This window comes from Halyomorpha halys, unplaced genomic scaffold (genome assembly GCF_000696795.3).
Source record: "Halyomorpha halys isolate HHAL.00 unplaced genomic scaffold, Hhal_1.1 Scaffold1441.1, whole genome shotgun sequence".
NCBI lineage: Eukaryota > Metazoa > Arthropoda > Insecta > Hemiptera > Pentatomidae > Halyomorpha > Halyomorpha halys.
This window is the reverse complement of record NW_027112132.1, coordinates 171577-186288: the sequence shown is the minus strand read 5'-3', so window position 1 is coordinate 186288 and position 14712 is coordinate 171577. Positions and strand designations below refer to the sequence as shown.

The 14712-nt window shown below is 29.0% G+C and overlaps 1 protein-coding gene across 1 annotated transcript in view; it reads right to left on the bottom strand.

Annotated features, from left to right (window-relative positions):
• Positions 1-292: 292 nt before the first annotated feature.
• Positions 293-14712, bottom strand: part of poe (E3 ubiquitin-protein ligase-like protein poe) — an 82669-nt gene continuing 68249 nt past the window's right edge. The window contains exons 65-79 of the mRNA XM_067050171.1: positions 12793-12983; positions 12535-12711; positions 11912-12103; positions 11159-11218; positions 10507-10668; positions 9764-10051; positions 8659-8772; positions 8423-8557; positions 8098-8334; positions 7295-7533; positions 5403-5564; positions 4190-4348; positions 3063-3375; positions 1957-2116; positions 293-612 (exon numbers count right to left, since the gene is read on the bottom strand). Coding sequence (XP_066906272.1) covers positions 548-612; positions 1957-2116; positions 3063-3375; positions 4190-4348; positions 5403-5564; positions 7295-7533; positions 8098-8334; positions 8423-8557; positions 8659-8772; positions 9764-10051; positions 10507-10668; positions 11159-11218; positions 11912-12103; positions 12535-12711; positions 12793-12983 — 2654 coding nt within the window. The 3' untranslated portion in view covers positions 293-547. The remainder of the gene's footprint in view (positions 613-1956; positions 2117-3062; positions 3376-4189; positions 4349-5402; positions 5565-7294; positions 7534-8097; positions 8335-8422; positions 8558-8658; positions 8773-9763; positions 10052-10506; positions 10669-11158; positions 11219-11911; positions 12104-12534; positions 12712-12792; positions 12984-14712) is intronic.

The window sequence follows — 14712 nt, the reverse complement described above, 5'->3', positions numbered from 1 at the left end:
ATTATTCCTTTAACAAAAGTTTTATAGTATTAATGATAAATATTTTATTCAACATTTTTAAAGAACAAAACAATTCAATATTCCTAACCGACAGAACATTCATGACTGAAAAAAAAATTTAATTACATCATTATCAAATTGCTTACAATTTTAAAATAAATTAACACATAAATAAATCGTATAATTGGAACTTTTTTTAATCTATAGGAGCTTTGATTGATCTCAAAAAATACTTCTCAGCATTCTCAGTATTCCTTAATAAATTAAGAGTACAGAGTGAAACAACAAACTGTTTCTAACAAACAATTAAAGTTTATTAATTATTGTTCCTATCGGATTAAGTGAGCAGGAAAACCAACTTAAAAAAAGAAATAGATTGTACATTTTATTTCCTTATTAACACAAGAAAACATTACTCTTGATGGAGTTACCTAAGTTTGGTGAGGTAAGATCGGAAGGATCTTTAGCCACACCTATAAGAGTTCGAGTAAAGAGAAAAGAAATTAATCTACAAAAATATACATAAAGCATCATTTATGCAACAGTTTTATGCAAACCAGGCAAGGGTTTCACTGATATAAGTAGCAGGAATCTGTATTTCTCCCAATAAACCTAGAATTAAAAAAAAAAATATGTTATTCCCTTTTGAGTATTTATATTATATCGAATCTAAAAACTACAAATCTATTAACCTATAAATAATGAGTTTAGGTGACAGGATAATATACACTGAAACCTCCTATAACAGACAACCACCAGTCCGACAGATTTGTCGATTACCGAAGGTTGTCTGCTCAAAGAGATATTTGCTTATTAAAGAATGAATATGTACAAGCATGTATTAAAACAAGTTTATTAATAATTTTGTATTATTTATACACAATACGTTTTAATTTTATTAATAACGTACATAAAAATGAAAAATAAATTTGGTGAACATGATAATCAGATGATGAATGATAATAAACCACCCATTAGATGCTTTAAATACCATATTGCTTACTTACTGGACAATATCAAGAGCTTAACTAGGATGATCGGTCCACAAAAGAGGAGTTTTTAAGCTTGTACACACTAAAACCATCTGAGCATGGCTTTGTCAATCACACCACAAAACAAGCATCTTTTTTCCTAATGACAATCTCTCAGTAACACTAATAAATCTACCTCGTTTTTCAAAATATTTGTGATTTGAGTCTTTATGACATTATATTTCTCAGCTAACTTCACACTCAGAAACAACACAGAAAATTTATCACTTTTTTTATTGAAATTTAGAATATCGATTCATAAAAAATTTACACAGAGCCATTTCAAACTTTTAGAGTTATAACAACACAAACAATTAACGTATTTAAAGTAAAACTTGATAAACAAAGGAAAGGTCATTTATATGAAAATAGTACAAGGAGAGATAAAAAAGTAAAAACGTTTTTGAAAATTAAATTATTCAATTCAAAAAGAACATTTTACGTTACGGTTATGATTAAATCTCTTACTAGACTGAAAAACTATCTAGAAGAATAAGAAGGAACAACTTCTTTGACGTGGTAACTGTACTATAGGATTTTAAGTTTTATTAATTAAAAAAGTAACTTCAAGAGATATTTAAAAGTATTCACATTGAGACAAAAAACTGTTAAATATAGTATTCTAAACTATAATCAGTTAGTAAATGTCCGTTATGAATTTATCTAAGATAAATCAATTTTCTTTATTATTAAAACTGAAATAAATTTATCTATCCAAGACGAAAAGTTGGCTGCCCGTGTCTGTTGTTAAGGTGTCAAAATTCCTATACTTTAAGTGTCAGGAAGTTTGAAAATCGTCAGTTGGGAGGGGTGTTCATTCAGAAGGTTTCACTGTAACTATAAATGTAACACAAGTAAATAATATTTGTTTACCTCCTGCTGTAATATATTGAGATTCCTGGTTATTAAAAAGAAATATACATACCAACAACATCACAGAATTCTTCAAAAGATGCACAAGGTAATAGCTCATCATTATAAATAGCCATCAGCCTTTCCGATGATTTCATCAGCGCTTCATCATTATGACGAATATAATCAGCTAAACTGGTAGGCCAATGATCCTCACTTGTGTATGGTACTTTCTGTCAAAATACAATAAGAGAAAAATTAATAACGCATGTAACTATCGTTTATTATCACAATTAGTTAATCTGGGATCCTGTTTAAGCCCTATACTATTCAATCTTTTTATAATTGACTACTCAAAATTTAAAAATGTTGATATAGCCCTTTTTGCTGATGAAGCAACGATATAAACTTCATCATACAGAATTGACATACCATTAATAGACTAAAGGAAGCTTTTAAAAAAACACTTAAGTACCTCAAAAAATGAGAATTATACCTAAACATCGGAAAAACAGAAGCTATAATTTTCATAAAAAGACCACCAAATATGAGTCACATTAGATGATAAACTTTAGTTCAACCACCAAATTAACCTAAAAGTAGAAAATACAAAGAAAACAATGTACAATATGTATCCATATCTTAATAAAAACTTAAAATTATCCCCTTGAAATTAATTGATACCCAAGAAAGTAGTACTAAGACCTATCTTAATAAATGCTTGTCCCATATGGAGCGTTACTAATGCAACCAACTTAAAAAAATTCAATAATTCCAAAACCAATGGCTCACAATTGTAATCAACATTCCATATTTCATAAGAATAACTAAGATGTATTCAAAACTAAATATAGACATTTTACAAGATGAATAAATGTACAAACTAGCACATAACTTTTTTAAAAATATTTTCCTCATTCTTTAAACCCATTAATATTCAAAATAGGAAATTATACAAAAAACAACCCATAGATACAAACATAAGACAACCAAATATACAAAACATAGTTTATCTGTACTAAGTAGCTAAGAAAAATGAGTTGTATAAGGGTGAATTCTGAAGCAAAACATTATCAATTGAACATATTATAGTTAGGAAATGAAAACTTTTATTTAAAAAAAATAGATAATTATAAATTTTACAGAGATTAAAAAAGTTTTCTATTTATATTATCTTACCTTAAAATGATTATTATAGATAGCATCTATGAGTGCCCAAAACAGGAGAGCTCCCTTGTAGACATGGTATGGCTTGACGGTGAGGTCGGTGAGGCGTGGTGGTGGACTAGCTGGATGAAGGTGGCGTACATGAGCTGTCAGCACCAAGCGATCAAGGTGCCTCAGTCTGGTAGATGCCCAACGTGCTGGTGACTGCAATAGGGTTGACAACGTAGCCCAATAATATGGCCCCTCTGCCTCGTAACAGTTCTCCAATCGCCTTTCCTCCAGGTACAATGACAGTCCTTTGGTCTCTCTTGCACTACACCTCGTCCTGTATCAAAGTTTTCTTAATTAACTAAAACTACTGACTGGAACATGATTAGTTGACCATTTATAGTAGGAAGATTGTCTGGTTGGTGGTGAAAAAGGGTACACAAATTAGCAGAAAAACTATTTATTTGTAACCAACGTTTCACCCTACTTAGTAGGGCTGCATCAGAGCTAACTGAGAACAAGATACAGATATTTTAGATAGTAAGACCATACATAGAAAGTTGTTATAAAGATGATATATAAAAAAAAATATGTAAAAAGAGAACAAAGTAAACTAAAAAATATAAAAAGAAATGAATAGAATATTAACTAATATCAGGTACAGTAAATAAGTGATAGAATTGCAAATTTACCACTGCAAAGAGGGGCAATATGTTGGTTACTAATAAATAGTTTTTGTGCTAATTTTTTTTACTGCAGCCTAGACCATCATCTTCCTACCGTTAAAACTAATGACAATAAAGTTAATGAATTTTCACTTCATAATGAATGATTGTAAAATTATTTCCATGGTCCTATTACTGGCTTATTTATGCCATATTCAATTACAGGTTTATTTTTCTTTCTTTCATGTTTTAATATAAAATTTTACTTTATTTTAATTAACATTATTCTAGAAGTAAACTCATATTAACTTTCTCTTTTTCAATTATTGTCTATCAATAACAACATCTACAGCAGGATAATTTGATAGACATTTACCTTTTCTTCATCTCAACAAACATTTTTTATTTTACCATAAAGTTGTTAATGTTAAAACAAAGTAATAATTATTGAACAGAAAGAGAATAATAATTTTGAGATGTACTTACGTATTAATTACATATAAGGCCATGTGCATAAGATAAGGAATAATGTACATATTGGACTGAGGGCCTCCTCCGCCAGCATCCTCATGGAAACTTTTCTCCTGAGCAAACCTGAGGAGAAGAAGTTTCAAGTCGTGGACCATCGAAGAATAGCTTATATCCCTAAATCAATAGAAAAATTATTGTAAAATACAAAATTGAGTACAAAATCTTGGAGTTAGATTTAATAGAGTTTTGATAGGACCATACATATATTTTTGTTTAATGCATCATTTATTCAAATATTAATGTTAATTTGTTCTGAAAATGGATTAGTTTAGACTACTGTATGTGTTTATACTTAAGTTGCTTTTATTATTGATAATTTTTTTTTATAAAATGAAGGAAGATAACATCTATTTCTTTGATTTTAATAAACATATTTTTTTTTTCTTGCGATGTGAATGGAAAATAAGAAGAAATTCCATTATTTTAGAGTCAAAAAGAACTGGGAATCCCAACTTCAAAATGGAGTGTTCTTGACACATGTCCACTGTTGAAAGTCCCTTAGGGACTATGGGAAAATTTATACTTTATGAAACCCAAATCATAAAGTATAATTCTCCAAATAATTTCAAAATTATTTTCTATCATACTCAACACTGAAACGAATTTCTTACAGTCCTAAATCTCTAACTAAATAGCTAATTAATTTAATAAAGTTACGAATTAGGTTTGTTTTTAGGAATTAAGTTTTTAAAAGATTAATAAAAAAATTGAAACATTTTAAAAATCATCAGTGTATTAGTAATGTAAATAATTCTTAAATTTGATTTTTTTTTTTAATTAGATTAGGAACTAGGATTATTTTTTTTAAATATTACAAAAAATGATAAAGGAAGATGAGAAACTTGAAAAGAAAAGAAAATTCAAATATTACTAACAAGCATTAGCATTAAAAAACATGATTATCACCAAAATGTACAGAGGCAGGTGGGCTCGGCAGCCAGCCCTGAGTCTTAAGCTGCTGGCCCTCACCAAACGGTTAAAACCTCCTTAAGACATCATCACAATTTTCTTAACATAAGAACCGTATATTAAGTAATTTTGATTGATCTAATTGATATAAAATGATTTATTCAAATAAAACATTAATTGAATAATTTAACATTTAAAAAATATATTTGTTACTATGAAGATATCAAGACACATTAACAGACAGATAGATAATAGTTACCTATGACCCGTAGACTCCTGTAGGTAAGTATTATGCCTCGCTAAACAGCTGGCAAAAGCTGACTCAGGCACATGAGGACCCCAAAGCGGAAGAAGTCCGTTACACTTTGTGTTCGCATTCTGAAGTGCTGCTGATTCCCATTCGTCTCGTGCTCGAGCAAGTCTATAATTTTATTATAATAAAATTAAATCAATCATAAAATGTAAAGTTATAATTCTAAAATGTGGGGAAACATTAAATACAAATATATGAGATGTACAATTCTAAAACCAGGCAATTTCATTTTCAATTTTTTTTTTTTTTTTTTTAATAGTTTTAGTATTGGATTACCAAAAAGTAAAATAATCAATTTCAAAAAATCACATTATTTAACTATTTAGAGGAGAAATTCTTTTGCCTAAAATAATTTATTACCTAAATTGTTCATTTGAAAAAAACTAACTAAAAATTTGAAAATGGAGTTAGGTAGATTTGGAAGTAATGGCTCATATATCCATTTTATTATATAAGTTATCACTAGAAATCAACTGGGTTTTCGTGCAATTCCATATTTTATTCTCTAGCTCTGAATTGTGCCGAACTTCCTGTAATTTGAATCATATAAAAGACATTAAAATAACACTAATTTTATATTGCACATTTTGAGAATTTTTTGCACGTAATTGCACAATTTTACTTATTTGATTCAATGCTTTTCCTAAATTTCTCATATTATGTATGCCAAAATTTATTTATTTCACTTTCATTTTATTGTTTCTCCTTTATTTAATTTATGGTTTAGAATTAACAAAAATTGAAGTAAAGTAATATATTAATTAACCTATGAAGATTCAAATTCAACCTAACAAAAAAAGAATAAGTAAACACAAGTGACAAATGTTCTTAGTACTGGGTTGTAAAATAAGTGCATAGCCTTTTTCAATATTTCAAATTAATCCTCTCTGTGTTTATAAAATCACGTTTACTTGGTCAATAATGTTTACATATTCTAAAAAAGGATTAGTTAAGGTATTTTTATACATCAGTTTCAACAAAGATACCTTATCTTTAAGAGGTATTTTGCTTGCTCAAAATGGAAGAGAAAAAAATTAATGTTCGTCATTTAATGATTTTATTATTAATGATGGCAATGATGCCTTAGGAGAATGCACCATTTGTAATTGGTGTGTTCGGTTCAGAACCGGAAATTTTGACTTGGAAGACGCAAAGCACTTGATTCGTCCTTCAACTGCTGATAATGACCAAATTGATGTGATTCCCCACCCAACTTATTCACCAGACCTTGCCCCAACAGATTTTCACTTATTACGAGCCCTTCAAAACTCTCTTAACGGGAAACACTTTAATTCGTTCGAGGACTGCAAAACACACATATAGGAATCCTTGTGCAAAAATCTGAGAAGTTCTGGGAGGACGGAATTAAAAAATTAACTGAAAGATGGCAATATGTAATAGATCAAAATGGGATATATATAATTGATTAAAAATATTTACAAGAATCTGAAGTATTTATAGAAATCACCAGTGGCTTCAGCTAACTATGAAAAAGTTTCAAGAATGAGTTTGTCATTTTTTTTTAAATTGGATTCCCACTTCAACTTTAATCCTTCATTCTTCCATCTGATTTTTTAGGAGTAATTTTAAACTTAAACAAAATGTTGAGAGTGAATATAATCATAGGTTTTTAATCAATCTTTTTAAAGTATTTCTACATAGACTAATTACTTGGTAGTTTTTTTTAAATGCTAGATTTGTATGTAAATAAATAATTGAGTGTTTATTACACATTTTGGTTTTTTTATTGCACATTTTTGGGTTTTTTACTGCACAAAAATCTGGTCTCTAGACATCACATAAAATAATTAATTAAATCATTTATAACTGAAAATTACCTGACAGCAGACATATGACAGTCTATATGTACAACATTGAAATGGGTTACAGTCGAATAACCAACAGTTTTTCTCGATTTATTTTCAAATTCTTCAACATTACAACGCTTCGTAAATGTATATACACCGAGGACTTTGGCAGGTTGGAATTTGTAACCTTCCCGACATATTACACAAACTAGACCACTTTCCTCGCCAAGTTCTTCCATCTGCTGCATCATTGTACTTTCAACCCTCAGCTGTTAAACAAAAAAAAATAATATATTTTAAAATTTATTCTGTACTGGCTGAGAGCTCATTGAAAATGATCTTACTCTATACAATTTTTTGTAAAGTTAGAAATATTTTTTAGCCATGACTAAATATTTATAGATAAGACCATATTGTAGGAAGAAGGTCTACGTAGTGGTAAAAAAAGGTATCTAAAATAGCATAATAAACTATTTATTTTTATTAATAGTTATTAGTTTGGTTACTTATTAACAACCTTCTAGACCATCTTCCAACAATTAATTACACATAGTCAACTAATAATCTTCCAGATATTACCTTATCAGTAAAAGAATACATCACAATCAGAAAAATTACAGGTTCTGGTTAGGTTAAAATCTGATAAATCTTGTATCTATTTTCTGGTAATGTAACAGATATCAGTCAACAGTTCATAATGTAAAAAATATAAAAACATAATCTTTGATATATCTGTTTAACAAAAAGTAGCCCAACAAACTATGTTTAAATTCAGTTGAGTAGTTTTAGACAAAAGAAAAAAATTTTTGAAAAAATAATCTAAACAAACTAACCTGGCCTTTATCATTTGTTCTCATTCCAAGGGCACCCAACTGCTTCTCCCTCATAGCCATTGCAAGCCTCTTCTTTTCAGCTTTAGTTTGCCCACGCACTTCTTCAATACGTGAGGCTGCAGTCTCATTAGTTCGGAGAGCTTCAAGAAGGTTTTCAGCGAGTGACCCTACATGTTCATCTGAAGAAACTTGTTCCAGCCTATGGATGATCGTTATACAATCCAACGACACTGAATCCTAGGAGTAATGAACAGAATACGAATGAATTTACAATATTTCATCAAGTTTACAAAAAAGGTAATAATAGGAGAAAAATATTCCTTACCTGGGTAGGTTTATGATGACTAGCTAATCCTGTAAGGAATCTTAAGATATATTTCAAAGAGGGTTTAGAGATGAATTCCTTCCATTCATCGCTATCAGAGTGCAAAAGGGTAGGTTTGGCGACAGGTGCATGACTCTGTGAATACCAGTAACCAAAGGAAAGGTTAATAGTCATAAAACAAGTTATTTAAAGAATATATACAAAAATTGTTTAAAAATAAATACAATTTCACTTACACAAACATATTTAAGAGCTTTATCAACAATTCCAAGTGATAGAATATAGTCCTTTAATTTATTTCCAAGAGATGTTCGATCTATAGCTGTTGATAGAATACTGAATAGCTCAAGCTAGAAAAAGATACATACCAAAAATAATATAAATATACAGTTATAAACATACATATAATTATACTACAATGTACAAATTAAATATACGTAAAATAAGAAAAATATAATATAACCTCCCCACGCTTCCTGTAAATCATCATATAAAAAATCACAGCTTTGCTTTCATAGTGGCACGAAAACTTTTTTTTTTTTTAATTTTGTATTTGATGTATACCATAGTATGTACTGTAGACAGGGTTGGAACGGTCCAATTGAAATAAAAATTTGAACTTTTTTCTGTTAGATGTGCCACTATCAAAGAAAGTTAGTGATATGCCTTGTTTTATTTATTCCTTTCATACATTCCAATAAGAAAGTAAATTATTAAGTTGGATTAAATATTAAAGTTTGTCTGCAATGTCATCCAAAAGATAGAAATAAATGAAGTAAGAACATTAAAGATGAATAAAATGAAGAAAGAAGTATTAAGGGTTTTTCCATTGAAAAAAAATAAAAAGTAAAACTTTATATCATTTAAAAAAATAAATAAAAATTAATGCTTCATTTTGGAAGCATCTTGAAAGAATTTTTGAAGTCAGAAAAAATTATTTAAGTATCCTATAAAACGGTATTTGAAATGAGATGTCTCTAGATTGATGCATTGATCTTTTGGAGTTATTAATATTCAACTTTATTGTAATTTTTAATTCAATCAAAGAATAACTAAATAATATTTGATTTACTAAAAATTATGTTGATGAAAAAAAAGAAAAGTAAACTTTTTATACTCTCTTAACTTTTTTATAAATAACAATAATTTTATGAAATCAAAATAAAAATAAAATGAATTTTAAAATATTAATCAGTATAATCAGTCTTAGAAAACATCTTAAATAATTTTTCCTATTTTAAACTAGTTAGAGCAGATATTGTATGTTATAAATAAACTTTGTTAGAGATTAAAAGCAAAACAAGTACAATACAATAGACCAAGTAAATTATGGTTACAAACCTTTTGCTCATCCTCTGGAGTGTGTTCTGAATCGAAGGCAACAAAATCTAAGGACGGGTTAAAATAAGCCATAAGGGCAGTCATACTTTCACGGCTGGCGTATGTGAGAGAGGCAACTACCCGTGCGAGATGGGTCAAGACTTGCGGATTAGACCTCACGCTAGGGCACGTGGAAGTACATTCCAGCAATGGCCTAATGTATTCAACGCCACTGCCAAGCTTACGGGACATCTCAATGAATATATCGGGGCTTTGCATAGCTGTCTTCGATAAGATTGTCTCCATGATCTGTAATAAAAATGTTTAAAAAAAATATGAATACATTTTTACTGGAAAATCAATGATTGACTGTGTGTAATAATAAAAGGAAGAGGGTCCGAGTGTGGTCAAAGAAAAAACTCAAATAGTCATAAAACTAATAAATTAAATAGTTTTATGACTTTGAGTTTTTTCTTTGACCACACCCGGACCCAATCTTCCTTTTATGAACAAATTTTTAGTTTTTAGAAGACATACTAAATACTTTTCCTTATCTGAATGATGGACCTGAGTTTAGAAAAAGAACAAAGTCAATGATATTTTTATACCCAGACATATTCTTTTTAATCTAATTCAAGTCAATTGAGTGTATTTTATTCTTTAGCTCATCATAAATAATACAAATAACATGAGGAACATTCCAATAAAATAGTAATTGAAAAAATCCAACAAATAAATAAAAATACACATACATATATACATACCTCCAATATTTGATCTATAAGTTGACCTGACTGGTGTGTAGAGTCAGATACACACAGTTGGAAAGTGTTTAGTAGAATAGAGATTGCACCAAGGTCTGGATGGCACAATACTTCTTGATTCCTAGATACTTTTACACACAGCTGTAGCAACTTCAGAATAACCTATTGAAAGAAAAGAAAAATAATTTGTAATAGGAGGTTATTAGCTGACGATATATAATTGAAAGAAGGTGGTCTGGATGGCGAGTAAGAAAGAAAATGATTAATTTGAAACTCACGTTGCAGTTCTTCAAGGCTAAAACAACACAAAAAAACTATTGTCTAGCAAGCAGATATACAAGCCAATCAATACGTGTCAAATAGGCAAAACTTGTCTATATGCTTTTCTAGAAGAGATTATTTTGCACCTAGTTTCTAAGTCCAAAAGAAAACTAGTAATATGGATCAAAACATAGATTTCAAATAAATAGTTTCTTTTTTGCTATTAGAGTACTGTTTCCTGACGGTTCACTGGACTATCTTCCTTCAATAAATAATTTAATTAATTATTCATACATTACAAATAAATTGAACCTGTCAGAGTTTTAACTTTTATATTTATACATAAAAGAAAAGAAGTAAAAGTAAAATTTAAAATTCATTAGTATCATACCTGTAGCAAAGGTCTTGAACGCACTGTATCTTTGATCTGGCTCAGTCGGCTCAGCAATACCTAGAAACATGCAAAAAGAAATTTAGCTTGAGGTTATTTATTATGTAGGGTAATAATTACTTTGTTAGTTTGTTATACATAATTAAACAATTCAGCAATTACTCATGTTTCACATCACATTATGTTATAATTCATTAGGGTTTTAATAAATTTATAAAAAATAGTATAGGATATTAACGAAAGAGTAGCATAGATTTTTTAAAAAAAATAAAACAATACTTAATTCCATAGTCAAACTTATATAGAAAAATACTGAAAAAGATTAGGAGGGGGTGGTTAATCCTCCAAATAATCTGAAAAACTGAAAATTTGAAATTACTGAACCTCATTCAAACTGCAAAAAGTATGGTAAAACATTATTCAAAGAGGATATTAGACTCAAAATTGCTTATAAACACTGTTGTGAGATGTCAGTTATCAAAAAAAGTTCAGATATCAGGAAATACTCCCCAGACTCCAGTAAGTTAGGAAATCCATTCAAAAATTTTGGGAAATTTTAAATATTTTTCTATCGTCCCAATAAATTATTGCAGCGACGTCCTCAGATGAAGAGGCCATGATTGTAAATTAGCCATAGCAGTATTATCAATATAAACAATGTCAGAATAAATACATATATACATAAAAGTAAGAATTATTTTATATTAATAGAGCTTTTAAAAAATTGAGTATTTTCAAATGTTGGTAACATACTTTTAGGCCTCCACAGTCTGCCATTACATTAGCCATTTTGTAAACTTCTTCATTGTTGACCTCCTGCTGAGACTTTGCATGTAACGTTTCAACAAACTCCTCCGTTGCATCACCTAATAGGCCCCGCATCCTATAGACCACCCTCATCGAGTCACCTTCACCACCTTCTGCGACCCATACTTTCTTGTAGACCTGGATATGGGAAAAACATAATTGGATGATCAACATCATATGGTTGAATTTTTTTTTCTTTTAAGTGTAATTCATTTTCAATTACTAAATATCAACCAAAATAATTGAGAAATTATTATATTATTACATTGAATTAAAAAATGTGGGTTTAATGTGGGGGTTTTTTCTTCTATCGTTTAACACAATTATAAAGACAAAAGAATTTCTAACATTCAGTAATTTGATACTGAAATTATAAAAAATGACACATATGTACATAATATTTTATAAAGAGCCATTTATTTATACAATAAATATATATAATATAAATATAATAAAATAAATCTTTATTTATAAAGAGGTGATTGATTTAAACAATTATTGTTTATTATTAAAATAGTAATTAAACAAAATATAATCAATAAAATAATATCCAACAAATCAAGCTTTACCTCTTTGACGGACAGATCAAGGCTGATTATCTTGTTATTAACTAATAACTCCATTCCATTGTCATCCTCTAACAAAGCTATCAGTTCGCAATCTTGGCAAATCTTGTTCTTGACATCCCGCATGAGCGGGCCAAGCCCAGGTTCATTACAGCTATATGGATTGCCAAGCATACGGCCCTGTAATGAACAAAAAATTTATAAACAGATCACCTAATAGTTATTACCATTTAACAGGTATAAATGTATATAAAAAATTACCTGCAAAAAGTCTTCCTGCTGAGGGTCTTTTTCAAGGGTAAGGAAAAATTCACCAACATCATTTTCTTCTGGATAAATAATGGAGCACAGCCTTTCAAAAATAAATACTGGTGTCCTGACATCCTGTGATGAGCATTTCTCAACCGTCTGGATACAGATTGTCATGAAAGCCTTTGTCTCTTCCTCAGTTCCTGTAAATAGCCCATTAAAACTTAAATAATAATTACAATAGTGTCTATTGTAAATATTCAGTGTCTCTTGTCAAATGAAATCCGAACGTGTTAACTGTTATCATGAAAAAACCAGAGACAGAAAATTGAACAATGAAAAGTGAAACATTTATTTTTAAGATCTTCCAAAACCATTTGTCGTCACCCTCTCATATGCTTTCTTCCTCTAAATATTTTCTATTTTCTATTTTTTACCCTCTCGTAACGTTTCCTCTTAAATAACACTTAGCCATTCTTGTAACGGCATTTTTAATTCGGAGTTTGGCCGTTATTGGCGCAGTATACCATTAGGCATTTGATTTTTAAGCTAACAGGTTCGTTTTATTTTTTTTTTTCTTCCCCTTTCTTTATTTTACCACCCCTTCTTTTCTCCATTTTCTTTACCCACGTTATTAGTTATGTTCACTATAATATTATTGGTGTTATCAAAAAAAAATTTTTTTCTTCTATTCATTTCTTTTGTTAAATTTTACTTATATTTTGCCTCTTTATCAATTATTATGGTTACATATATTTTCTTTCCATATTTCAATTTTAAATTATTAATAACTAATATGTTCATACTTCTTTGCATTATATAGCTTCATTTTTATTTCATTTCCTTAATTATGTTATTTTACCCACTTTTTCAATTACTTATTTATACATTTTATTTCCTACTTCTCTCATCACTTCATTTTATTAATTCTATTTTGTAAAATTATTCATTTTATGTCATTCTGTTTATACTTTCTTTTTTATTTTCTATACTTATTGTGGTTGTTATCTTGTTCTGTTCTTAGCCCTGAAGAAGGCTAGAAACTCTAGCCGAAACGTTGGCACAATTAAATAGGTTACACCAACTTATTTGTGTTTCATTTTGACCGCACCCCAACTATCTTCTCCTCGTACGTCATCCACGGTCAACTATCTCTCATAATTAATAATAATGAAAAGTGAATATTATGAAAAATATAACAAATGGTTAGTATTAACAATTTGGAGAAAACATTATTATTTTGATGATAAAAGAAAATTTATTTACAATTTATATATTATTCTTTTGAAATATGGGGTAATTAGATGTTTTAAATAGCTAATTAATGTAGTTACCATAAGTGTTGATTGAATAGCATGCTGATAAATAATATTTAATCATTCGTATGTGAAATGAATATTTTTAGTTTTTAGGTTATAAAATTAAATATTAGAATAATTTTTGTTAAGAAACCGGAATAGTGCAATCTATCTTGTAATTGAAGATATATGAGGGCTGTCCAGAAAGCAACAGACGTTTTGAAATAAACAATTCACAAATTGAAAAACTCAAAGTTTATTATATACATTTGAAAGGTACACCTTAAACTATCATTGCTGGGAAGAGGTGGTAATCGCTCGGCGCCAAATCAGGGCTATATAAGAGTACCCTAGTACGATTAGCTGTGTGTGGACGTGTGTTGTCGTGAAAAAACAACATATTGGTTCCCCAACATTAAATTGGATGTATATATTGTAATATGCTCTTTTTGAGTAGATAGTATATTTTGATGTATAAATGGTTTTAATATGTTTTATTTTATGGATCATTGTAATATGCTCTTTTTGAGTAGATAGTATATTTTGATGTATAAATGGTTTTAATATGTTTTATTTTATGGATCATTTTAATATTCATTGCTTTGTTTATCCAAAAAGCAAACTAACCAAGTTT